This window comes from Centropristis striata, chromosome 22 (assembly GCF_030273125.1).
Source record: "Centropristis striata isolate RG_2023a ecotype Rhode Island chromosome 22, C.striata_1.0, whole genome shotgun sequence".
In the NCBI taxonomy this organism is placed as follows: Eukaryota; Metazoa; Chordata; class Actinopteri; order Perciformes; family Serranidae; genus Centropristis; species Centropristis striata.
The window spans coordinates 20,052,640-20,079,785 of record NC_081538.1 but is presented as its reverse complement, the minus strand read 5'-3'; the positions used below and the strand labels follow the sequence as shown (position 1 = coordinate 20,079,785).

Genomic DNA, 27,146 nt, shown 5'->3' with positions numbered 1-27,146 from the left:
ATACTGCTTCCACAAAGGCGTACCAAATAAAATAGATAGTTATCTTCATTCAGACTACGAATTCCTCTGTACTCAGACATCCTTAAGAGCGGGCAGCGAGACAAGGGCCAGTCATCTCAAAACAAAAAGGAAATTAATTAACCTCTTATCTTTGATGACTTGATCCCAGAGCACCACTCCCACATTGCCATATCCCTAGTTTGCAAGGGAGAGCGGAAGATTTTAGCTTTTCCCTGTGTGTTTTGGGAGCTGGCCTACTTTCTGTTTGTGTATTGTCTCCGTGTGTCTGTGCTTCTGTTTTAGTTCCCTTGGTAAAGCCCACATGCTCTGTTGTTTTCTCTCAGGCAAACTGTCCAGGTTTGGTCTAAATGCTGTTGAAACCCTCTCCTTTATATAGCATGGAATAATATTTTGTTTTGTACACTTCAATGCTAGATTTACATCCTTTGTATTGGGGGGGATAAGGGTATTCTCTGTGTGGATGAATGCTGCCATTAAGCAGCCTGCAGGGCTTCAGATGGATCCAGGCTGAAAGACGGGCTTGTGGTGGTTACATAAGTCGGCCTTTGTCGTGTCATTGTGCCACTGTGATGAGCCCAGCCCTGGCCAACAGTGGAAATGGCCTCATTAACCAGCAGCAGAGGCGCATTTTAACACAAGCCACAAGGACTCATTTAACAGACCAACCTGACAATACACAGATGTAGTTAATCAGACTTGAGTACTCTGTACTAAAGTTGATCATAGCTACAGATGTAACAGCACTATATCAGGCCAGCTCTGTGTTTTCTATCTTGGTCCAATGTAGGGCTGGGCAATATGGTCAAAAAGTTCTATCCCGATATAGGTAATTTCACATCTCAATAAGGATATATATCACATGTTTTCTGATTATTCAGTAAATAAATTGTCTATATGAAATAACTACATGGTAAAACCTTTTTTCATATGTTCCATACTCATTGTAAGCAAGACAGCACCTCTATGGTTTGCTCCGAGGAACACAACATATGTAAAGAGTAATCCAAATAATGTATACCTTGCTGTAACCCAATTTGTCCGCTATTTCTTGACATTGTGATAAACACATTATAGAAAAATATGCAGAACAAGCATTTTTATAGTGTGCTTGTTATTATCAAATTAGACAATGTCATTTTGTATCAGGGTATCTCAATATTTGTTTAATATATAATTATTTTATCACAATATGATGCCAATTAAAGACTTTTTTGGACTATTGTCCAGCCCTAGGCCGAGGACACACCTTCAGGTCGGACAAGAATTTAGTTTTGTGCGGCCCCATCACAACAGTTGAAACAATTTAGTGTGGCAGTATCCTCCGCACAAACCATCTTGTCACTGTGTGGAGAATGTAACATCACTGTATACCAGTCTTCTGAATGATGGTGGCATGGTGTGGAAAAAAATTGTTTTCACGTGATTATTTTTTTAATTCATAGTTTATTTATATGCCAAAATACAAATGAAAAAACACAAAAAGAAAAAAAAAAGCATGCCAATATGGTTTAAAGAACTAACAGAAGCTTACTTAATGAAACAAACAGACAACAAACAATGTAAATAACATGCACTGACCTCTGTGTTTGTCTCTCTCTCTGTCTCCCTGCAGTGGAGGGTGAAGGTCAAGGTCGCATTCTCCAGCGGTTTCCTGAGAAAGACTGGGAGGACAGCCCGTTCCCACAAGGCATAGAGCTGGTAAGTCAACACTTACAGACATACTGTAGTGAAGCTAAGTGGGCAGAACAAGGCACTTAACCCTGCCAGGGTTAGGGGTTCAATATCCTGGGTAGCTCAAAGGCTGGAGTAGGACACTCTTTCTGTGGTCATTGCTAAGTGTTAGAGGATCACTTATGGATAAGAAGAAGAAGAAGAAGATTACTTTATTAATCCCACAATGGGGAAATTCAACCTCTGCATTTATCCCATCCTTTAGTCTGTTAAAGGTTTTTAACACTCCCTAGGTGAATTCTCAACAATTGTCAATTGTCAACAAGGTAGAGAGTCACATCCTGATGTCACTGTATATGTCGTAAACGCTAGCACCAACTTTAAGCATAATAACAACAATGGCAGACTACATCGTCTTTCTACAAATGTTGCTCCTGGCTTTGTGAGCCTACATTGGCATCCAAACACCATGGCAGTGTTTTTCTGTCAAAAAAAAAATTGCCAAAACATTGGCAGCTAGATAAGATGCCAACTTATTCAAACCATTGTTGATCGTCAATTCAATAAACCATCAGCCCAAGTCTAACTGCAATGGCATTTTGTTGGTTTGTCCGTCAACCTGCATGTTAGTCAAATATTTTGGCTCATAGCAAATTACTTCTCAAATACGAGCCAGATTGCATAATATTTGGTATGGAAGTGCATGGTCTTTTGAAGGTGACTACTGTTTTAAATTCCCCATTGACCATTGATTGTGGGGCCTAACATTGTCTTTAGGGGCCACTAGTTAGGGTTTAGAATTAAGTTTTGAATAATTTGTCATTATAGACACTCACTGCTGGAGCCCTGTTGTTTTTGTAATTGTTGTTGTTCTTCATCTTCTTTTTATTATTATTTTTCTCCACTACAAGTGTTTGTGTAGCAAAAAGCATAAACTCAAAGGTGGATTCATGCAATGGTTAAAAAGGTTGCTGGTTAAAAGCATATCCACTCTGTGAATCAGATATAAAACTAGCAATGTTTACACATGTCACTTACTGGCCAAGTTTAGCCGACTCATCAAGTCGGTGAGGCAACTTAATGAATAATGACCATAACATTATGAATGGCATATCTTAACAAAGAAAACTGCTAATATTGACTCACTTCAGACAACAATGGCAGTATTAATTGCTCCATTCCTTATTGTGCAAGTAAATATTTGTAAAGCACATACCATCATTTCTTTAAACCAACTACATTGTGACTTGAAATGAGACTTTCATGTCTATTCACATTGTTTAGGTCACCATCATATTAAAGTCGACGGAAAGTTTTTGGAATCTGTTTTGTTGCGTTAAAGACAGCCTAACCCTGGATGAATCACCCTGAGTTGCTGCAAGAACATGTGACTTGCTGTCTGATATGTCCCCCAGGTTTATGTGCACTAATGTTTCTCCTTTTTCCCATCACAATCTGTTTCCAACCCATGACCCTGTTTCTCCTCTGCTGCTGTCACCTTTTCATCACTCTAACCACCACCTCCTCTTTCTCTGTAGTTCTGTCAGCCCAGCGGTTGGCAGCTGGTTCCTGAGCAGCAACCTGCTTCCTTCTTTGTAGCGGTTTTGACTGACATCAGCTCAGAGCGTCACTACTGTGCCTGCTTCACCTTCTGGGAGGGCTTGGACAACCCACAGGTGAGACACATTGAAGTGAAAAGCCATTGTTAACTACATCCCTCAAACACATTTTTTGATGTGTCCAGCTATTACCACTGCCAATTTGCTTGACTTGAATGTACAGCCCACTGGGGACTGAACCCAAGTCTCTATTGTGGTTAAACCATTCACACACACCCACATATTGTGTCAAGTTTAAATGTGTGTAAACCAGACCTGAAGTTTTTATCTCAGCCATATGTGACTGCCTTTATATCTGTGGTGCTCTGTGTTCAGCTGCAGAAGGTTGAAGCCAGCGAGGTGGATGAGGTGGATGAGGATCTCGCTGTCGTTCAACCAGCTCAGGTCTTTGCTCCCAAGAGCCTGGTGCTGGTGTCCCGGCTAGACTACACCGAGGTGTTCAGGGTACGGCACACACAACAGCTGCAAATACTCTCACATTTGAGCATCTTTGGTGAAAAATGACGCCAAAATATGGATTTAACAGTCATACTGCCCATCAGTAATTTCATCACTGTAAAAATATATTCTTTAAATATTACAATAGACTGTATAAAATATTGGATGTAGACACTGTGACATTGGTTTTGGACATATTTTGCTTCTTGAAATTTTTGGGTGAGAGGATAGGCCCAGGTAACGGGTAACCAGGTAGAAAATGCTTAGACTCAAGCTAAGAGCAGGGCTAGCTAGCTAGCTTAGTTAACAAGGTACATCCGTAACTGAAAGCACACTGTAAAACTGGCATAGTTTTAATAACAAAACACAGACAACACCGGAAAAACAAAGTCACTGCTTTGTAAATGTACACAGCCATTATATTTATACATTTATAGGTTGTCGTGCTTGCCACCTGTCAATCAGTCTGTAGCCCTGCCCTAAATTATACCCTGCTTATCGCCTGTTTGACTCAAATGGGACCATAATTTATAAAATGAACATTGTGCTGTATTGAAGTGATTGACCATAAACTCATTATGATAATGTTTACTGATATAATAAATAAAGAGAAGAAGGGTCTTTTTCTCATAGAGTCGCCCCCTGCTAGCCATTAGGTATAATGCAGGTTTAATGCACTTCTACAGGCTCCATCCACTTTTATACAGTCTTATGATCTGGTCCTGCGACATGCATTTGCTGACCCCTTGACCTCTGTTTCCCCCCGCCTTGATTGAACAGAACTGTCTGGGTCTGATCTACACCGTCCACGTAGATGGCCTGTCTGTCCCCTTGGAAACGGTGGTTGGGAATCTCCTCACTTGTATCATCCCCATCGCTGGAGGCTCCCAGGTAACTGCTGACCCTTCATCTCCCTATCAGACACACACACACACACACACACACACACACACACACACACACACACACAATGTCACATAAATCAAAGCTGTTGTGAACAGCTGACCAAGAATGATGATAACACCATTCTTCAGTCTCATTTTTTATGCTGTTCCAATTCTTTGGCTTTGCTGAGCGGTACATACTCTTTATATCACCCCATGCCTTGCTCAGCAGTGCAGCTTCTTCAGGCAGCAAGCAGGGTGGAGAATTAGAGCTTGGTGCAGCCTGCGAGTCAACACCTTGTTTCAGCATGGACTGCTAAACTATCTGTGCTAGCTTAGTACAAAAGAAAAGCATTATCTGTGCTTGTAGAGGTTTTGACCCTGTATCCCTTCATGTGTAGATGTATGCGTGTAAAGAGATGTTAAATATACGCACATGCAGAAGTGCTTGTAACGCGCCTCACATGTCTTTGTGCATGCATAATTGAATAATTTATAGATTACTATCTACAGGGAGTCATGAGGATTAAAATGACACTAATCTTCTGTTTAGGGTTGGTTTAATAGCAGATCTCTGTCCCTGAAGGGAAGTATATATACAGTTAACTGTCCTGTAAACACACTTAAGTTCAGATGTTTGAGAATTATTACTGTTAAGTTTTTATTGTTATGGTTTTACTGGGAGATATTCATTTCAAAGCTTAGCGAAACACATGGCCTTCTCTGTGGATCATTAGTACCACTTAACAGTTAGACCGATTCATTACCTTTTGCAAGCAATGTTGTCCATGGAAGAAAACGACAATCCCTCCATTTATAACCAGATTAACCAAAGCAAATGTTTGTGTTTTCTTTTAAAATCATGTCATATCTAAGATACCAACACAATACTTGCCTCCCAGCTTCTGTGATTTTGTTGATATCTTTGGATATGTGTAATAACTCGAGTAAGTGTGAGTAACAGTGGTTTTCCTATGTACACGAATAGCATGAACATGCACCAGCAGCACTGTGTGTTACAGGAGAGCACATTTGGGTTACTTTAAAGGTGCTATATAATACATTCAGAGCATAGCAGGAAACAAGCATTTGCTATATAAAGATATGTGGAGTATAATGGTGTTCTGAGCAGAGAATAAGGTCATACTCCCTCTGTGTGTGTTTTAAGCCGAGCTTCTCCCTGCTTCGTTTCGGTAGACGGACCAAGTGCACATGCATGTTAGTGCCACGAATGGCTGATCGCGGCTGCGCTTCATTGCGCTCATACGACGTTTACTGCAGAAAATGCTATCCTGACCTGTGGTGGTGGGACAGCATTGTCTTGGAAGCATAACGCCCACCCTCTGGTTCCCCCTCAGGTTAACACTATTAGCTCTGTCAGCACTGTTGCCTCGGCCTGTCACAATAACTACAATATCGACTTCTTGTATGATGTATATACATGACCACAATCATTTTGGCTGACCTCAATATGGCCCGTTGTGTTAACATGCGGTTTTGTTTATTCAATAATGTCACCAAGACTTTAGCCAATACAATGTTTGACAAACAGCAGGTTTTACGACTATTATAAGAGCTGGGCACAGAGCTTAAGCATGTTTTCACAGTGCCAAAGCCCAGTGAACAGACATAAAAAACTATGATTTTTACTTTAATTTCTGTTTTGTTTTTCTATGTGTGATATCTTTAAATCATATTATATAATATATATATTTTTTATATTCACATGTAAATATTCTTAAGAATTAAAAGTTAATTGCTCTTTGAAAGGGTACTTGCATTATAAACCTATTGTATCATCTATTATATCAATGGCATAGATTGATCTTAAAATTACAATATACTTTATCGCAAAACTTTTTGGGACAATATGTCATCGAACAAATAGTTATCATGGCAGGTCTACTGTTGCTGTTGTTAGCACTCAGAGTGTATAAAATATGGGTGTAGTCTCCAAGACATCACACATAGGTTGCTGAAGACCTATGGGTGATGTCTCAAACACCCATCTAATCCAAAGAAGGGACAAAGAACATTGTTGGAGCTGAGACGGGCAGAATGCAGCATAGAGCCACATGTGAGGACAGCCACCTGTCACTCAAAACACCCACGTAATTATGTATACATTTGATAAACTATAATATAAATTAAACTGGTGAGTTATATAAAAAGTAATTCTTCTCACAGTTTGCTATAGAGACAAAAAGTGTTTTTGAACCAGCCTCTAAAGTTTATTTCTGCTGTAAAGTTGGGCATTTTTACCTTTGGGTCTTTGGTTATTTACTCCCTCCTTTTGCAGCAAGCCTCAAGTGGCCAGTTAAGAAACTGCAGTTTTTGGTAGTTTCACATAGGCTACACTTTTCAGCCCTGGAGGTTGCTGCATTTTAGCATGGCTAGCGCTGCTCACCACCACCGTTTTGGCAAATTTTTGGAGCTAGAATGAAAATCGATCCTTTTATGTGGATTGCGCACTGGTCTTTCACCGCTCTGCAAATGTACCCAGAGAGCTACTTTCTCAAACATAAAACTTTCTTAAACAGTATTTAACATTGTTACACATCATACAAACAATGTATTACACTGTCACCCAAGCAATATTTTGCTGCCTTATATGTTGTGGGAAAAAAGTTTTCATAACTGCATACCAATAGACCTTTGATAATATCAGTCAAGTGGCATATGTGTCGGGCTCTAGAACATATCCCACCCAGACTGACTCTGAATGTCTTATAAAGCACCTTTAAACATGTTTTTTTTATTATTCCATTTTTCTTTTTTGATTGTCTTTTTTTATCATTCCTCTTATTTTCTAAAAATCACATGTTTTTTTTTTTTTTTAAATCTAACCTTCAGCAAATAGTGACTACATATGCACACCCATGGTGCGCATACAGTAGGAGGTGTCTATTTCTATAAGCACACATCTGTGTAACCCTCCCTCTGTGGTTTCCACATTTGTTCTAACCCATGTGTGTCATTTGTGTGCACCCTACTGTACACTGGTTCCTCTGTGTTACAGATAGATGAGTCCCCAGTTTGTAGTTTAGACAAGGTTCCTCAGGCCCTGGCCTGTGAGTGGCTGCTGGCCTGTCTCCAGGTAACTTTCCTTCCCGTCCTGCAAGCTTCACCAATCAACAGCCGGCTCAATGTTATTGATTCTGTTGATCAAACAGACCCAAGTCGTTTTCTTTTCTTTAAGGAATGTGTTCTTTCTTGCAGTCATTTGAAATCATGCGTGATTGATGGCGCTTCAGCTATTTTTGACCTGCTTTTTTTGTGTATTTTGTGATCAAACAGTTTCCACAAGATCATTTTAACCATTTCAAACATTTCATTTCCTTTTTTTCATCTTATATTTGTTGTGAATCTGATTTGTTGCAGCAATTAATAAGAATTTTAGAACACTGTTTATTTTCAAGTTGTTTCCTCTCTGTCTAACACACACACACACACACACACACACACACACACACACACACACACACACACACACACACACACACACACACACACAAACACACACACAGACACTCACTCACTCCAACCCGTTGCTGTGCAGGTCGTAGTTCAGTTGCTAGGTGACCATATGGGACACCAGATGGCTTCCTACCAGGCAGCACAGCGTCTGAATGAGCGAATCAGATCTAATCTGTATTAACACACATACAGTCCCAAACAGCAGAGGCTAATGCAAGGCTCACCTCACACACACTGACACACACGTGAAAACACAAACACTCATCGGTGAACTGACAGGCTCCCAGTTTGTCTCATCAAACAAACACCAATATATATATATAGAGCACAAACTGTTCTGTTCCTCTGACTCAAGAGGAGGACAGGCCACTTAGAAAGAGTAACACACACTTACACACATTCCTATAACTGTTAAATCACACAGGACTTTTCTATCAGGCTCGCTTAATGCCTGTCATTACCACAGAGTGTGTCTGTTCACGTCAACTTCTCCCAAGCACACACAACAGAATAACTCGAGCAACGTGACACTGAAATCATCTGCCATTAGACACGTTGTCATGGCAACACTGTCACACCAAACAACTTTTGAAACACATAATCCTCTAACCTGCTGCAAAGCCTACAGTATGTGGCACTTGCATGTAACCTTGAGCTGCCTTTTTTATGAACTCTACATTTATCTACAAAAAACATTGCAGCACTGAAGACCGGTTGAGCAGCAGGATGTTACAACACTCCAGACATTTATCTGAGTAGTTTTCACAACCCTAATGTGAAGTGGACTTCAGGCTGTTGGCCTGATGTGAGTAATGCTGAATGACAAAGGTGGAGCAGCAGGGTGGCCTTGTGGTTAAGAAGACCATCCTGAATACAGAAGTGACAAACCACTGAGCTCTCATGCATCCTTCCTCAACACAGTTTATTATCTGCACAGCACACAACCCTGACCCATGGTAGTGTCACATTTCCCCATCGTGTTGGAATACGGTGGATGGAAGAAAGTCACATGGTCATCTTCTCACCCATCAGTGATTGAGCTGTTACAGTAATATGTGTAATTCTGTCTCTAACATTAATGTAACAGAAGGAATTCCAATCCCTGTTTCTGGACACTGTGAGGCACGCTGCCAAGTGCTCTGACTGACAGGATTTGATTTAGGAATAACACATTAGAACTTTAACACATAAGCAAGAGAAAACCCACTTCAAACTGACGGTTGCATAAGCTGTTCTGCTGAAAGGTCATTGCCACTTTCTGTCACAGGACGAGACACACGTTGGTTCTCACGTAGCCTGTGAACTTCATTTTGTCCCTTTACTTCTTATCATTTTAGTGTGAGAGGTGACTTTGGTGTAGAAAGTCTGCTGTTTCCAGTGCACTTTCAGTTTTCAAATAAAAATTTCTTCATAATTTATCACGCCAGTGTTACTGCTACCGTGTGATTTCGAAACCATGTAAGGATGGAGTAGGTCATATAACTAATTTCATAGCTTCCGATCATTTGTAGCATATCTCTTACAAGACAAAAACAAACAATGTGCTCATTAAGGCTCCTCATCTGTACATTCATAGAGTGTAAGTAAAACCTACATGAACTGTACTAGAAAAAGTGACATAGTCCGCATACCCCTCTATTAATGTTGTATATTTAACGGATAATGTACAGTGACTCTGTACACTATCCCACTTATTACACGGCTGCTAACTAAAGAAATACATAATTTGAATATTGATTCATAATATATTTTTTTATTTTTTTTTAAATTATTTAACTGTTTCATCTTAAAAAAATCTGTTAGATTCTACAGTTGGAACTGCATCCATAGAAACATAAACCTTGTAGCTCTTAAATTATTTTTTGGGGGCATTTTCCATTTTTCTGATACAGAGTGAAAGGGTGAGTCAGAGGGTAAGACATGCAGGAAAGGGATCCAAGTCAGATTTGACCCGGGCCACCCTAGGCCTTATACCCCCTCCTCCCAGCAGTCCAAAGCTCCTGTGCTAGTGGTGTAAACACCAACACTCCCCCTTGCTCTGAGCTTCCAGTCCTGGTTACACGGTTGTCAGATTGATTTGATAACGAATCCTCCTATGATCAGAACCTCATCCATAACAACTGTCTATTACACAAAGCAATGGTCTGCTCTTCAAAAATAACAGCCTGTTATTGACCAATCAGAAGCGAGTATTCTACAGCCGTGTAATGAGACGATGAAGCTACCAGTGTTTGTACCGTTGTTGCTCTGTGTGTTGTTGTTTTTTAGGAGTGGAACAAGATGAGTCATCTGTTGCTGTTATTGCACTGCAGAATGCTAAATGATGGCTATACTTTGTTTTGCATGTATGTCTCTCATGTTTAATGTTACACTCACCCTATATATATTTTTTTACACAGCCTTCATCTTGCAGTTCATGTTTACATTGTTATTGTTTGTGCAGCTTACTTGTTTTTGCCATGCTGAGACATCACATGACTGTCACATTGTTGTTATATTTGGGCATTCTATGCCCTCACTCCTGTTGTTTCTAACCTGTGTCTTATCCCACGGGGTGCGTGTGTGTGTGTGTGTTTCTCTGCTGGTTGCTTGAGTAGCCGGGCCAGGAGGAGAGAGAGGAAAGTTTGGTACGCCAGCCCAACTTCATTCTCCCCATGCCACCAATCAGCTCTGAGCTTTTTCAGCTTCCTTTTCTCCACCCATTCCCCTCAGTCAATCCATGCACACTTCCTGTGGCAGGAGAACCAATCAAACTGCTTTGATACGGACTCAATATGTGACCAACAACTGATCATTCAATTCACATTAAGTACATCTGAAATAAATCCGTTAGAAACCATCCCGTTATAAAAAGTCATTTAGAATTATACAGATAGTCTTTAAAAATGATGCAGACCTCTGAGTATTTTCTCTTGCCATGTAACAATAAATTGATCAAACCTGATGATCAGATGTTGGATCACACATTGAGTTGCTAACAACTCACCTATGGTTGCTGACGCTATCGCTGCTGCTGCTGCTGTAGAGAGCATGAAATAATGTTGCACTTTGCCCTCCCAGCTTCACACAGCCATACTTTCTGGGTACATTTAAACCACTTGAGGTGATCTTCTTTCTCAATCAAACTGTTTTGTGAACCCTTGAAGATTAAAATACACCTTGGATGTTGACTGTTGCTCAGTCTAGTCCAAGTGTCGATACAAGTGCTGTCATGTAATTTGGTTTTCTGGAAGGCTTTTTAAGCATCAGATAAAAAAAGTACTACTACTACATCAGAGATCATGTCCCCAAAGGTATACAGTGTCCAGTAGTCATGTGATCTTGCCTCAAACAGCCTCATCCTGTACTGTAATGCCTCCTTGTACTGTATTATTGTGCTCGTACTGTATTGATTTATATTTTTGCAGTCTAAATCATCCCCATTTTCACTCCCGGATACACTTGTTATCCAAACCACACACAAGTCAATATTTATTGGCTTTGTCTTCTGTCTGGAGCAGAGTAACTTTCCAGTTTTACAAAGTCAATTTAGTTATCTGTAACAGAGGACAGAGCAAATCAGAGATACTGAATTTCATCCCTGTAATAAGCAGTATATGTGCTGTGTAAGATCTTAAAGAAAGACTCTTAGTTTCAACCTTTTTTCAGATCTGATAGGTGTTTCTACAGTGGAGAGATTAATTTTATTCCAGGACTTGCTTCATGCCCCTAAATGAATCATCCATACAGATTGATCAATCTTCTTTCCACTTCACATTAGACTGCAGTGGAAAGATCGCCTGCACATGACACCTGCCACGTCGCTGGGGTTTCTCTCTCCCATACAGGCTCATTGATATGGTGGTGCTGGTGTTGTTTTGCAGTAAGGTCGTTGGCATGGAGTCCTGCCCAGCTCCATTTATGTCCTGATCGGCTGGAATGGCTTGTGTTTTTTTGTGATGTACCTGCTAAGCTTCTGGGATTGTCCATCTCTCTGCCGCTGACTCACGCTGCTCACTGGACACGCTCTACTGTGATTAAACCACGCTGTCAAACCCTGATTTTCTGCGAAACAGCATTCGTTCTGTGGTTTTCTCACCTCCCATTTTAATCCTTCTTTTCTCTCCTCTCTCTTTCTCTTAATCTATAGAGGACTATAACGTTAGGTGCTGGGGACCGGCAAGTTATCCAGACTCCCATCGATGACTCACTTCCTGTCAGTGGCAGCAGCGTGGCCCAGCTCTTCAGACAGCTTGGTACGTTTAATTATAATGTGTGATTTATACTACGCCTGTCCCATTTCCAACTTGTTATTATTTTTCTATGATAAATTTATTGAATGAATCCTTCTAGCAGTCAGGCAGTATACTGTCAATACTTTGTCAATTTTTTTCTATAGCTGAAAATTTCTATCCATAAAAAATATCAGATTTTGAAATTCTTTATATGTGTAGAATTTGTTATATTTAATTTAATTAGAGTACCCAGTACTATAGTTAATTACAAGTTAACTTTCCCAACCTTAGCTATTTAAAAAAAAAAAGAATTTTTTTTTAAAGGGAATCTGTTGAAATAATTGTCACTTTAAGAATGCTGGAAATAAATTACAATAATATTTAAAATAACTTTAATGTCTGTCATGATCGTAGTTACGTCTAAAACTTAAAATAAACAGAATGCATTCGTTTGCTAATCCTTTTTGACATGTATTTAATTGAAAACTTTGCTGTGGATTTATAGTTAATTTTCAAACTGATGAACTTTGTTTTTCTAAATATAGACTTGGAAATCTGAATTAAATGCATGCTGCCCACCTTTTTGGGATTAGGGGTTGTAGATCTGTCCCAGGAGTCTGAATTAATTTGCGAATTCTGAGTGTTTTTCTACGTTAGCCAAATAGCAATTTGTCTGCAATAGCAAGCATGTTAATTTTAGCTGAAATTATCCAGCCAAAACCACAATATCACAATATATTTAATGTGTTGTGGTGGGTTGACGTTACTAGACTCCATTTCTAAGATAGCATTAGCTAATTTTGTGCTATATCCTTTGGATTTTCTGGGCAAATCTGTATCCAGTCCTTTACATAGAGTGTAATAAGGCCACCAAGAAAGACAGGAAGGGTCTAAGTTTTTAAGTTACATTACAGTCATTGGCAATACAAATTGTTTAATACATGTAAATTATTACACATAGTACCTTTAACTGAATAACTGAGTTGCACTTTTACTGATCAAAGGTGTGAATGTGAGTTAGGTTTGTGTCCTGGACTCCCTGTGATGCCCATCTGTGCTCTGTTCTCCCTCAGGTATAGTCAACGTGCTGTATCTGTTCTGTGCTGCCCTGACGGAACATAAGATCCTGTTCCTGTCCAGCAGCTACCAGAGACTTACAGATGCCTGCAGGGGACTGCTCGCCATCATGTTCCCCCTCAAATACAGGTGTGATTCCTCTCCTCAGTCTCTCAACACTGTGTCTTTAGATCTTTCTCTGATCCAGTGTCTGATGGGTGAAGCAAAGTAAAGCAGGATGGGTATAATTCTCTTCCTGTTTGTGTCCCTTTCAGCTTCACCTACGTTCCCATCCTGCCGGGGAAACTACTAGAAGTCCTGAGCACCCCCACCCCCTTCATCATCGGTGTCAATTCATTCTTTCGCTCGGAGACACAAGAACTGGTAGGTTCTCGTCATAGATAGAACTGTCAAAAGGTCCGCCGTCCAACATTTGGTGACGCCTGGCCTGTGTGATCCCTCATTTGCCTCCATGATTGTTTTATGGGGGATTTTTGGCAGTGCTCTGAAAGAGAAAAAGAACCAGCTTTTGGGCAGAAAACAACCAGGGAGTCTGTCTGAAGCCGCAGAAAATGTTGACACCACACAGCCATTAACAATCCCAGCATGCACTGTGTGGAAGATAGACTAGTTGGAACAGCCATGGCCAGTCTGAATGAAATGTGATTTAATAAAAACAATCTTATTGTAAGCAGTTAAATGTGAAGTTTAACCCTCATTGACATTTTGTCTTTCAATGGCCGTAGCAGGCTCAGTCTTCATGCTACTGAGATACTATACTAAAGGCGGAAGGAGTCCAATGGTACTAACCATGTCATGATATCTTGTTGGGAATGGGAACAAATTATGCTCTGGACCTTATTTTAGCGAGGGAAAATACATTTTTAAAGGGGTCCCTTGACCTCTGACCTCAAGATTCTTTTTCCCAAGAGTTTTGGTTATGCAGTACAAATGATGCAGAACAAATGTATTGTTTTCATCATTGCATATGTCCACATACTTGTGTCCCTAAACAAACATTGGGTAAGAGTGGAAAGCTGAAATTTATAGATTCAATGATCCCAGTTATATTCATGTGTGATGATGTTAGTCCCCATTGTAGAATTTAACTGTAGTTCGGACATTTTTTAATTTTTTAATCTTGACCTCACTACAAAATGATCTGCTGTTACCTCTGGAGTAATCTGAGCCTCATGAAACTTTCCAATCCAAGCAATCCGAGGATGTGCAGCTTCCATATGTATAATGACAATAAAAGAACAGAAGTGCTTGCCATCCGATCAGCAAAAAATTCAGTTTTGCAGATTTGAAACAAAATCACAGCATGGATTTTTCTGTGGTGTTCACCTAGGTCTTGGTGTCTAAATGTGATATCATAGAGGAATTTATGACTAAAAATTGTTAAATGTAGCATCAAATCTGTGTAACCAAATGGTACCAACCCGAGCATTGCTGCAACAACTTGCAGATGAGACATAATTCAGCATGCCAGTGGCCTTCATATACTAATATCTTAATGTTCAAAGCACATATACTTTCAAAATGTAAATTGGCACCAACCAAACATACTGTTTATTACAGATTTATGACTAGAACATCTTGACAATGTGCTGAGCAGCATCTGAGATTAATCTTCAGGTTCCAGATTTCAGATGATGTACATCACTTCTATGTGACATTTACTGTTGACCTGCTGTCTCCCCCTAAAAAAAAAGAAAGAAGGCTCTACAGTATGTTATTCGTCAATGGTTAATAAACTTGCTCCCAAAACTGACCAGAAAGGCTTTTCAAAAAGAAACCTGACTATATACTTCCATATCCCCTCAGCTACTGTGATATGGATCTGAGTTTTGATTACAATGGAGAGAATGTTTCATGTAAACTCTCACTGACCCAGTAAGCAGTGGTTCATCTGTCTTTTAATAACCTGCCATCTGGCTGTTTGCTACCTGCCTATCCTCCTACATTCTAATACATTCTTTATAGACCTTGCCAAGATAAATTATACTGATATACATGACAATAATTACTGTCTCGCTCTTATGATCAAAGAAAATAATTCACTCTTGTCTTATTAAAGCCTGATGAGAGTGTAATGAACCGTCCCGTTGGAGATGTCTGTCCATATGCTGCTGCATGCCGCCATGATGGAGCCTTTGTCTCTGTTCACAACGACACAGTGTGTTTTGTACAGTAGTCATATGTCTGTTATTAATGTAAATTTAAGGTCAGGGGTCAGAGGTTATTGTTTGGGCAGCCTGTCCTGCTGTCCGACGTGTGTTGTTGTTTGATGGCTAGCATCCTGTAATGAGTAGCTGTTGACAGAGACAACTCTGTCCGTCTTCAGCTTGTGTATCATGCTGCTGCACTTTTATCAACAGTCTCGTAGGCAGAGATGAAAAGCATGTTTGTGTGTGTTTTCAGTTGGATGTGATCATCGCTGACCTGGACGGCGGCACGGTGACCATCCCCGAGTGTGTCCACATCTCTCTGCTGCCTGAACCGCTCCTCCAGCAGACCCAGACCGTGCTCTCCATGGTAAGAACTCCGAACACACCCGTAGTACACACGAGTCAGGAGATGCAGACATTCACAAAACCGTGCTTGTTTTTACCGTGCGTTTAATGCATTTTAATGTATTTTACAAATGTAACAGAAAGGTTTACTTTCAGTGATTTCTTCTGTGTTTTGAGCTTTAGAGGGCATTCACTCCTGAGCTGTTTGTGTATGTGTATACATGTGTATGTGTATACATGGGCAAAATAAAATAAAAATATATACAGTATTATGCAAAAGCCTGTTTTGATAACGGACGCTTTTATTTTGAAAGGCTGAAAAGAGACTTGATCCTGTCAATTGTAAAATATCCTCAGAACTGAACGCTCGGCCGTGTTTCAGTTCAGTGATACTGATACGCAGTCAGAAATAAAATTAGAATTAAAAAATACACAGATCAATTAAAAATTCTTAATGACCATGAATCAATCATCAATTAATTATTCCTATCCCTACTGCCAGCAATACATTAAAGTCCACGACTTGCTTTAAAAAAAATGTCAGCTCTTTCCCTCACATATTCTGTCCAATAGATGAAGGACATTTGTTTACAATGCTGCAACTTTACCAATGCATCGCTGAGTCCAACAGACTCACACACATCATAAAGAATGTATTATCCAGTACTATTCCTGTACTGTACTAATGTGTTCATATCAAACACTTACAGTAGTGCCAGCTTATACCAAGCACTCTACTGCATCCTGCAGCTTTAGTGCCAGCCCATTCGGAGAAATGCTTTAATTTGTTTAAGTGTGTAAACAAAGATTTTCCGGCTTCCTTATTCTCTTATGGATACGTGCAGAAAGCCAAAGGTTCTTCCCTGCTTCCCTTTGTTGCTACTGTTAACTGTGTGTACACGGGTTATATAACACGTGTGTGATGATAGTGTAAAACAGTGGGATTTGTTGTCTCAGGTATGTTAATCATAATGGAGCTGTTACTGGAAGTCACTTGCAGTTTATGATCAATTTACTGGATAAACTAGGAGTCACGATTGCAGTCACGTGTCAGACATAAGGAATAATTTTGATGTGAGCACACTGGCAGTCAACAGTCTACTGCAAAAACTCATAATGATTACCGGTACACTGTTTGTTTATAGAATTATACAGCACTTATAAAAAGTAGTAAAAAGATTTACTGCATTGAATTACAGTAGATATTATTTAGATTTTATGACACTGATTACCAAAGTCAGCAGCTCTGTGAGGCTGTACTAAAGCTTAATGCTCACATCAGCATGCTAATAGTAGAACGTGCTGCTAGCATGGCTAAAAACTACTACTGACATAACTCAATATAGATAAATATAACAATACAGAGAATACAGACTTCCAAGACAGATTACATTTTTTACAGACAACAACTAACAACCCAAAACATTACAATAAATAAATAAATATAAACATAAATTGCAGTGTCCATTATGTACAAAGCTGATGTCGCCTCAATCTGCTTAGACTTAGACTCAGAAATATTCTCTCTAGGGTAAATACATTTGAACTTATTTTATCATAGCAAAATATAAAGAGATTAATTACTAATCATTTCCAGAAGCTCAATTTTATAAAACGGTAAAACACAAAAAAACATTAAAAATGACTTGCTTAAAATACAACCCCGATTCCCAAAAAAGTTGTGGCATAGTAAAAAAAAAACGTACATAAAAGTTTATATAGTTTTAAAAATGTACTCTGTTTGAACATTAGATATATTGTTTGAACAATATGAAGTTTGAAGAGAATGTACAAAATCATTCTGTTTTTATTGTGTTTTTCACAGCTTCCAAAGTTTTTTGGTTTGAGAAAATCACTTCAGGTCAAACATTTAATGTTTGGATCTGCAATGAGCGAAAAAACCATCTTAATTTGAATTATCATTTATTATTTGATGGGTTTTTTAAATTCCTGGTTTTAGGAGGTGCCTAAATCCTGCAACATTGATATGTATATACATAATTATGAATAAATACATTTATTTGAAGCAATATATGCAGATTTTCATGACTATTTTATATGGAAAAAAAATAAAGATTCCAGTTGGGCCACATTACTGACTTACCTAGCACCCTTCATCCCATTTCGCTAGTAAAAAGCGTATATGACACTACAGTTTCCCATGACTACATAACCAATCCTAGCTAGATATGTCCTCTGTTGGTCCTCTGGTTTATGCGGAGCCATGATGCTGCAGATTGTTGTGCAGCAACAGGGAGTCAAGGCTCAGCTGCTGTGTTCTACTTACACTTAACTCAATCAGTTTTCATGAGAGGTCCTGAAACCGAAGGCTGTTTCCAAGGAAGTCTTTGGTGATGGGGCTCTGCCTCTGTCTCCACATTATAAAACATGACGTCAGGATTATTTTTGTTTTCCTGAAAGCTAAACAAATGAGTCCCCTGTTGATCCCTTACTAAATTAGCGAGCATTAAATAATCATGATCAAACACACAATTAAAGTTAATATGAACAGCTGGTGAAATAAAAAAAGTGACAATATTGCTGTGGTGATAAAGGAAGCTTTTTTCAAGATTACATTTATAGTTACAACTTAGATTTGATGATAAAGCCTTTAAAAGTGGGGAATTAATTTAGGTACCTTGAAAGTGCTTGAAGTTCATGCCAATTCATGTACGTAGTGTTAACTGTAAAGTGGATGGCTTCTAGCTATGTTGATTGCACAATGATGGTCAGTTGTGGGAAAATCTATATTTTATAATGCCAAGTCATCCCTTCCTGGATAGTCTGCTGTGTTTGCTGTTGTGATTGCAGCCATGTTTAAACACAATGATTCACTTTATTTGATTTTTGTGTCTGTATAAAATGACTGATGACTTTCTGGAAAGTGCTGGCACAGACCAGAGGAGAGTTTTTGGAGATGTGACGTCACTGAGGCAGAGGGGACAATGTGTTTATTTGGGAGAAGCTCAGCTCAGATATGCCAAGCGTGTGTTTGGATGCTGCGAAGAGCCGAACTTTTGGGATCAGACATGCTCTTCTCACGGACTCTCGTTCTATTTGAAATATTTGTGCCATAATTCATGCATTATCCTGTTTTTGATACTTTAATAAAACAGCAGCTGAAGATCCAGTCTTTTTCTGCAGACGTCAACCCAAAATATCTGCAGTAACTTATACAGTTGATATGCTGCATGATCTGCATAGAAGAACTGAACATTTTATTTTAAGTCACAATTTCTGTATCAAAATTAACAGCATGTCAGTGCTGCAGTTATAAATGGCGTAATACAAACTGCTCCTCAAAACGTGGAAAAATAACGTGTTCACATAATGCCCAGCAATTTATGAGAAGCTTTTATTTTGTTTCTTGTTTGATTTAACTAGTAGAACTCATAGGGATGAAATTCACACTTATGAGTGGATTTCAAAAGTCTTTAAATACATCTCATGTCCTATGAGAGATATTGAGGCTTTTGTATCTGGATTTGAACTTGTAGAAAATAACATAAGAAAACTATAGTTGTAGTGTGTCAAAGGGTTTCAGCTTATAAACAGCAGTTACACGTGTCTATCTCATCTAAATGCATCCACTGTCTCAACATTGTGTTGGATCAGTAGTTTATGATCTGAGATCAGCTCAGACAGCAATCTGCCATAATCTAACGAGTCCTTATTACCTTCCCTGCAGTGACTGACTCTGCCCGTCCTCTTATCTTCTACCACACAAGATCCACCACAGCACTCACCGCTCAACCTTGTGATGTGCTTCTTTTATCTTTCTTTTCAGTTGTTTTATTATCTCTTGATTTATCTATGCTGATGTCCTTTGTTTCTCTTGAAAACAACAAGCCAATTACAAGTGTGACAAGGTGACTTAGTGCAAGGAAATAAACCACAATGTTGTCTTACAGACAATACTGAGGCCGTAAGGATTTTGGGGATAACAGTGACTGTTTACACTTGGTTTTAAAATGTGTCTGGGGCGACCGGATCACAAGTGAATAGATGAGACACAAGGCCGTTTACACCTGTGTGTATCATGTGTGTCCAAGGGTGTCCAGCTAACCACTTGTGTTCAGAGTTCGTTACTACCTACACCACTTCTGCTAGAAGGTGAAATTTCCCCACACACATTCATTACGTTGGATACCAAAAACAACTCGAGTCGCTAGTTGCTGTCTTACTAGCAATATAAACTACGATATGAGTAGTTAAATTTTCTTCTGCCCAAATCGAGATTAGACATCTGGTTTCACTTGCACCCCAACCACGTACATCAGTGCTCCTTTTTATGACCATTAGTGATCTGTCATCAAAACGACCACCAGACAGCCTGCATTGTATTTTCCTGTTAGGACACATCAACAGTTACACTACAAAATAAATGTGGTAGAATGCGTTTTGGACCCTGTTTACACTTGTTTAGTACTGTACAGCGCTGACCACTGGTGATCCAATCGCAAGACATTTTAATCAGTCATGGTTATATTCATTTTGCTGGTAAACCTATTAGAATACTCTGAAAGATCTGTAAAAAAAAAAGTGTTGATACTCGTTCCTGACAAATGATGATCAGGTTCGGTTTCACCAACTTGATATGATATGATATGACTTCAAGTTCTTTTTTTTTGTTAAAATATAATGTGAAAATACATAAAAGTGATGGACTGCTGTCTTTGTTGTGCTACTTTTTGTTCAGTGCTGGGGTTTGTTATTAACGTGACAACACTTGAACACAACACATAAATTAATTGAGGTGGTTAATATCCCTGTGGCCTCGGGTTGGATTTGGACAGAAATCTGTGGCCCTGAGCTACACTCTACTCTAAAGCTAGTTTTAAAACTACCAACCAATTTACAGACAGATGTGTGCAATCCCAACCGCAGCTGTGTCCTCAAGCAAGACACTGAACCTCGACACACTGACTGGGTTATCTGCTAAATGTCTCAATACAAGGATCAGAATAAACAGATCTAATGAAAAGTGATTTTATTGTGAAACCCAGGGATTATCCCACATGTCTGTCTTATAGACTGATTCTGTCAGTGGATGCTCTGTGTGCTCTCTGGCCTCTAACCTGGAGACTCTTGTGGGTTGTGGTTCTTGTTCTGCATTGATGGAATGAGAGCTGGAAACAAGTTAAAGAGAGTTCACTGTGTTACAGTCCTATTTCCTCACACGGCAACAAACATTTCTAAACTGGAGGGTTTCGTGGCTCCAATTGAGCAGGTTTCCTCCCTGGTGGAGGACTAATGACCCGAACAAATAAAAGCTTGTCTGATCAGATCACACAGGTGGGATTGACTGAGAGACTCGATGAGATAACGGCAAAGCTGGAAACCTGATCAGGGAGTTTCTGTCTTTAATTAGTTGAATTTGCTGAAAAGGGAGAAGCTGGTTTATGCGAAGCCATGATGCTGCAGATTGTTGTGCAGCAACAGGGAATCGAGGCTCAGCTGCTGTGTTCTACTTACACTTAACTCAATCAATTTTCATGAGTGGTCCTGAAACCGAAGGCTGTTTCCAAGGAAGTCTTTTGTGATGGGGCTCCGCCTCTGTCTCCACATTATAAAACATGGAGTCAGGATTAGTTTTGTTTTTTCTTAGAGCTAGACAAAAGAAATATTTCTTTTTTTTCCCACTTTTGAACAAGTTTTGACCAAAAAGTTATTACAGTGGTCTGAAGAAAATGCCTCCATTTGAAGGCCTCCAGAGGAACAAATATTAACCCCTTGTCGTTCCTATGTACCACCCTTGATACATCAGATCATACAAGTTTCCTCTTTGCCAAAACCATGTTTTTCTCATGCATTATTTTCACCTATTGCATATGAGTATTTCTGCATTCTGAATCACTAAACAATCTATAAATTGCATGAATTAGATATCACTGGAAAGCTGAGACTCTTGTCGATTCAATAAGCCCAATGTAATGATTATGTTTGTCCCCATAGTAGCATGTTTTATTGCAGTGAGAGCATTTCTTGAAGCCTGAGCTCACTGTATAAAACGAGCTCCTGTGACCTCTAGGATAATCTAAGCCTCACTAGAGACCTAGAGCATTCAGAGGATGTGCATCTTTCCTAGGTATATTGACAAAAGGGGGTTTCTCAGCAGTTTAGAGAACAGAAGAGCCCGTCATCCAATAGCTGAAAATACAGAAATCTCCAAAATGTCTAAAGTTTTTTAAACCAAATCACAGCATGTTTTTTTCTATGTTGTTCCAAAGGTCTTGGTGTATTGATGTTATATTCTGGAGGGGTTTTGACCAGTTTTATCCATTCTTAAATTTAACAAAAAAAAAGGCTAATTCAGCACCTAAAACCCAGACCTAAAATCTGTCTGAATGGAAGAGCGACCAGATGCATCTACCAGAGCTCAGCATCAACTGGTTCCAGAGAGTAGAACGGCTATGAGAGATAGTTGTGTTGTAGATAGTGATTTGATGGTGGCATTTTGTTTGTTGTTGTAGGTTTTGGATCCAGAACTGGAAATCGCTGATCATGCCTTTCCCCCGCTCTCTACACAACCCTCCGCACTCAAGATCCAGGTGAGAACAACACTGACTAACTGATCTCAAAGCAGGAAGTCTCACATTTATATAGAGGTTGTTTAGAGTATTTCTTGTAAGAATTAACCAAATGAATAAGCGTTTTATTAGTGCTGAGTTTTACAGCACTTCTCCTAAATGTAGCCTGTAAAGTAAGCACAGTGACACATTCTGGGCACAGCATCAACTTCTTTTTGATACAAAGCATTTTGAATTACTGCAATCAAAGAGTGAATTATTGTTCCAGCCAAATTCCCCAAACCCTCAACCAAAACTGTTGTCTGAAGTGTCCAGATTCAGTCCAAAGTCCATCCTCTATGTCTTACTAGCAGGGTAGCTTTTTTTATTTTATTCCTGTTGGCATGAAAAGGTGTTATGGGATCAACAACAGTTCAGGATTCTTGAAGTTTTCCAGGCTCTAGGTCAGTTCCTCATTCCATTATTCCTTCAGTTTGTGTGCGTGTGTTAAACTTGAGTGCTGTGTGTGTGTGTGTGTGTGTGTGTGTGTGTGTGTGTGTGTGTGTGTGTGTGTGTGTGTGTGTGTGTGTGTGTGTGTGTGTGTGTGTGTGTGTGTGTGTGTGTGTGTGTGTGTGTGTGTGTGTGTGTGTGTGTGTGTGTGTGTGTGTGTGTGTGTGTGTGTGTGTGTCTGTGTGTGTGTGTGTGTCTGTGTGTGTGTGTGTGTGTGTGTGTTTCAGGATAAGGAGATCCGGGGAGTCTTCCTGTGGCTCTTCGCTCGGCTCTTCCAGGGCTATCGCTGGTGTTTACACATCATTCGCATTCACCCAGAACCAGTGATCCGCTTCCACAAGGTCTGTAGTACACTGAAGTACAAGTACACTGCACAAGATACCAACTCCAACCAATCATATGAGTGTGTCCTAAAGAGAAAGAGAGTCGTCATCTTGTGTGTTCCTAACATCGTGCGTGTCCACAGGCTGCCTTCCTGGGTCAGAGGGCGCTGACGGAGGACGACTTCCTCATGAAGGTGTTGGACGGCATGGCGTTTGCGGGCTTTGTGTCCGAGAGAGGGCCTCCTTACAGAGCCACTGACCTGTTTGACGAGGTGAGTCTGTCAGCTCATTAAGCACAGCTGGACTCTGTTGTGTCTTTTAGTGCTTGACTCACTGAAAATGCAGTTCTGATACGAAAGACTGGCTGAAATTTGAGGTTCTTCTTCATCATGTTTCCACAGCTGGTGGCCAATCAGGGTGAGCGGATACGGCAGGAGGAGACCTGTCCACACAAAGTCATGAACCACGTCAAGGAGCTGGCTGAGCAGCTCTTCAAAAATGTATGTGGCATTTCTCAAGGAAAACCTGTTACTTATGTTTTGTTAGTTCTGCTCTGTACTCTTTTTTTTCTTATCTTTAACCATTTTTCTTTCTGTCCATGTCTGTAATGTCTGTACGGAGGCCCAGTCCAAGTCCGATCTAAAGTTTTCTCTCCTGTGTTTATGACTTAACAAAGTTCTTTAAAAAATGTTTGACATGTGTGAAACGGGTGGTAGGTTGCATTGTTATTTTGCTAGGATAATATTTTTTTATTACATTTTTCTTCAGTTGTAAAAACAGGTGTTAAATGTTGTGACGTATTGCTTTTTTTTTGCTTTTTTTTTGTTGCAAAAATAATTTTGTCTGAAAAGTGTTTGTCTGAAGTGCAGCACTGTCACATTTTCAAAATAGGACTAACAGCATTTATGTTTTCTGGTGACTTCACTCTTACAAGGTCCTTATTGATCCTGACAAATCACCTGCCTTCTTTTTTTTAATTGAGAAAGATTATCCATGAAAACCCTATTTCCACTTTAATTTTCACACTTGAAAAAAGTTTTTTTTTACCTCATTTGCCTTGAGGGCTTCCGTAGTAATAACCAATTCTATGAGACATATCCATGGCTCTGATTTTGCTCAGTTCCCTCTTTTTTTTCTCCTCTCTTATTCCTTCTTTATTGTCTCTCTGTTGCCCCCCCCCCCCCCCCCCCCCCCCCCCCCTCTAGGAAAATCCTTACCCCGCTGTGGCGATGCACAAAGTCCAGCGGCCGACTGAAAACAGCCAGAACAATGCACAGAATCAGACGCCGTTCCCCGTGCTGGACGAGGTAGCGGTGCAGCTCTTCATCGACCATGCTGCAGCCAAGCTCAAGACTGCTCCTCCTGTGGTCAAGGCAGAGCTCAAAGGAATGGTGCCGTCTGGGCCACCACTGGGTGAGGCTGGGTTTATGTGTTGGTTTATTGGTATATTCCAGTTTAAAAAAAAAAAAAATTGAATCATTGGTTGTAAGAAAACTGGGAAAAGCATGTAGTTATATTTTGAAAGAACAAAAATGGCATTGTATGGACAGAAAAACAACAACAGCGGGTGTTGGGTTTGATAGTTGCACTTAAAATGCAATAATAAAATGACATCAACACTAAGTTCTATCACCACTTTCACCACCAACTTCCTGTGTGACCTTTTCACTCTTGCACAGTCTCACAGTGTGTGTTTAATGGACTTGGGTTCTGTCACACAGTGATAAATGAGTGTCTGATCACTTCTGCCATGTCTCCACAGGAGACATCGTGGACAGAAACGGCCATGTGATGGCTAACAGCGCGCGCAGGCTGGAGGTGGTCAGGAACTGCATCACTTACATCTTCGAGAACAAGATGCTGGAGGCCAAGAAGGTAAGAATAATGCTCTACTGCCAGACCAGACGGACAGAACTCACACTGCATGCCTACTGGGCAGAAACACCCTTAAGTTCTTTTTGTTAATGTGTTTCCCTCAAGAACACAAGTTACCTTTGTTGTGTGTATTTTTCCTAACTATGTACTGTTTCCTGTCGTCTGTCCAGTTAATGCCAGCTGTACTTCGGGCATTGAAGGGTCGGGCAGCCCGGGTTTGTTTGACCCAGGAGCTTAATCAGCATGTCCTACAGAACCGGGCTGTGCTGGATGACCAGCAGTTCGACTACATTGTCCGAATGATGAACTGCACCTTACAGGTGAGCCTGCAAAGACTAAGCTATCACCAGAATCGGTGGTATAGCAAAAAGATATTTTTGAGATTTTTCTTCTTCATTGAACTGCCATAAATAATAAGCATGGCAGGAACATGTAGAGATAAACACAAAGTACAGCAGAGGCTGGTCATAAACAAAAGTTTTGGACAAATTGCAATTTTTAATTGGCACTGACTTGATTGATTTTACTGCAAAAAAGAATCAATTTGTAATTTGTTTAGAAGCTCGAGAACTATTACAGATGTGTGCTATTTGCTTATGATATATTCATGATATATGTAGAATACAGTTTTGTCTCTATGGTTTGCACATTGTTGCTTAGAGATTTTAGAAAAACATAGCCTGTATGACGCCTTTCAATCAGGTTCTAGTTGGTCAGTTCATGTCTCATACAGTACCGCTGTCATGTGGTGTCCCACAGGGTTTTGTTTTGGGTCCAATGTTGTTTACCCTTTACATGCTGCCTCTTGGACAGACTATAAGTGGCATCTCTTATTATGTTATGCAAATGAAATCCAGTTATTTTGCTCTTTTAAACCCCACCATTTTAACCAATGGAGGAATTTAAAAGAATGATTTGATTTTTGGATGATTTGGATGGCTGACAACTGCCTCCAGTTGATTATTTTTTGTATCTGTGAAAAGGTACTATACTACTTACTTACACCATTCATTGCTTCTGTCGTTGTGTTCAGGACTGTTCACATATAGATGAACACGGTATTGCAGCCGCCCTCCTTCCACTGGTCACAGCCTTCTGCAGAGTAAGTCACAAAGTCATTCTAAGTCGCCCTGATGCAGTCTGAACATGAATGCTCAGACATTCACAGTGACTTGTCCATTGTCATAACAGTCTCTTCCTGTGTCTGTGTGACAGAAAATGGGGGCAGGCATTACTCAGTTTGCCTACAGCTGCGTGCAGGAGCACATGGTTTGGACTACCATGCAGTTCTGGGAAGCCATGTTCTACAGCGATGTTCAGAACCACATCAGGGCTCTGTACCTGGAGACAGAGGAGGGGGAGCAGCACAACAACTCTGTGAGCACCAATGTTCATCTCCGTCAAATCATGAATGATGATCTATCACATTGTTGTCAAAAGTTTTGGTGAATTTTTGGGAGAAACCTGCCACCACATCTAGAAGCTTAATGAGGCAGCGTCCCAACCTGCTGAGCAGAGTGTCAGTTTTGTCTCAAGGTAATTAATCATGAATGGGACCTCCGTTGATTTGTTCTCAGGAGCAGCAGGACGGGTCGGGCAGCAGGAGGGAAATCAGCGCGCTGGAGCTGGCGTCAGAGCAGAGCCGGCTGTGGCCGACGCTCAGCAAGGAGATGCAGACGGAGCGCGTGCAGAAGGAGGAGAGCACGGTGTTCAGCCAGGCCATCCACTACGCCAACAGGATGAGCTACCTGCTGCTGCCGCTGGACACCAGCAAGAACCGCCTGCTGAGGAGCTCCGGCCTCGTAGACGTGGAGAGCGTCAGCAACAGCTACGTCACAAACAGGTACCAACAGCTGTCGCAGGGACTTAAAGTTCAGTTAAATTATCTGAACTCCAAGCAGTTTCTCAGTTTGGTTTTGCTCCTGTCACATTGTACTCACTGTAGCCTCACTTTTTACTGCAATATAAAGGTTATGTGCCACTATGGAAACAGCAAAAGATCATGACTAGAAGCAATGGCATTGTCCATCAGC

At 40.2% G+C, this 27,146-nt stretch overlaps 1 protein-coding gene across 4 annotated transcripts in view; it reads left to right on the top strand.

Annotated features, from left to right (window-relative positions):
• The window catches only part of sbf1 (SET binding factor 1), a 73,731-nt gene that overhangs the window by 24,098 nt on the left and 22,487 nt on the right, over positions 1–27,146 (top strand). For 2 of the 4 annotated variants that reach the window (XM_059325425.1, XM_059325424.1), the window contains exons 2-21: positions 1,634–1,719; positions 3,231–3,368; positions 3,627–3,755; positions 4,530–4,640; positions 7,653–7,730; positions 10,708–10,737; positions 12,240–12,345; positions 13,398–13,530; positions 13,656–13,764; positions 15,805–15,918; positions 22,370–22,447; positions 23,143–23,256; positions 23,382–23,510; positions 23,640–23,738; positions 24,444–24,651; positions 25,001–25,113; positions 25,284–25,433; positions 26,147–26,215; positions 26,329–26,490; positions 26,691–26,956. In XM_059325425.1, the coding sequence (XP_059181408.1) occupies positions 1,634–1,719; positions 3,231–3,368; positions 3,627–3,755; positions 4,530–4,640; positions 7,653–7,730; positions 10,708–10,737; positions 12,240–12,345; positions 13,398–13,530; positions 13,656–13,764; positions 15,805–15,918; positions 22,370–22,447; positions 23,143–23,256; positions 23,382–23,510; positions 23,640–23,738; positions 24,444–24,651; positions 25,001–25,113; positions 25,284–25,433; positions 26,147–26,215; positions 26,329–26,490; positions 26,691–26,956 (2,422 nt within the window). The remainder of the gene's footprint in view (positions 1–1,633; positions 1,720–3,230; positions 3,369–3,626; positions 3,756–4,529; positions 4,641–7,652; positions 7,731–10,707; positions 10,738–12,239; positions 12,346–13,397; positions 13,531–13,655; positions 13,765–15,804; positions 15,919–22,369; positions 22,448–23,142; positions 23,257–23,381; positions 23,511–23,639; positions 23,739–24,443; positions 24,652–25,000; positions 25,114–25,283; positions 25,434–26,146; positions 26,216–26,328; positions 26,491–26,690; positions 26,957–27,146) is intronic. The other 2 variants (XM_059325426.1, XM_059325427.1) reach the window with 2 other exon arrangements.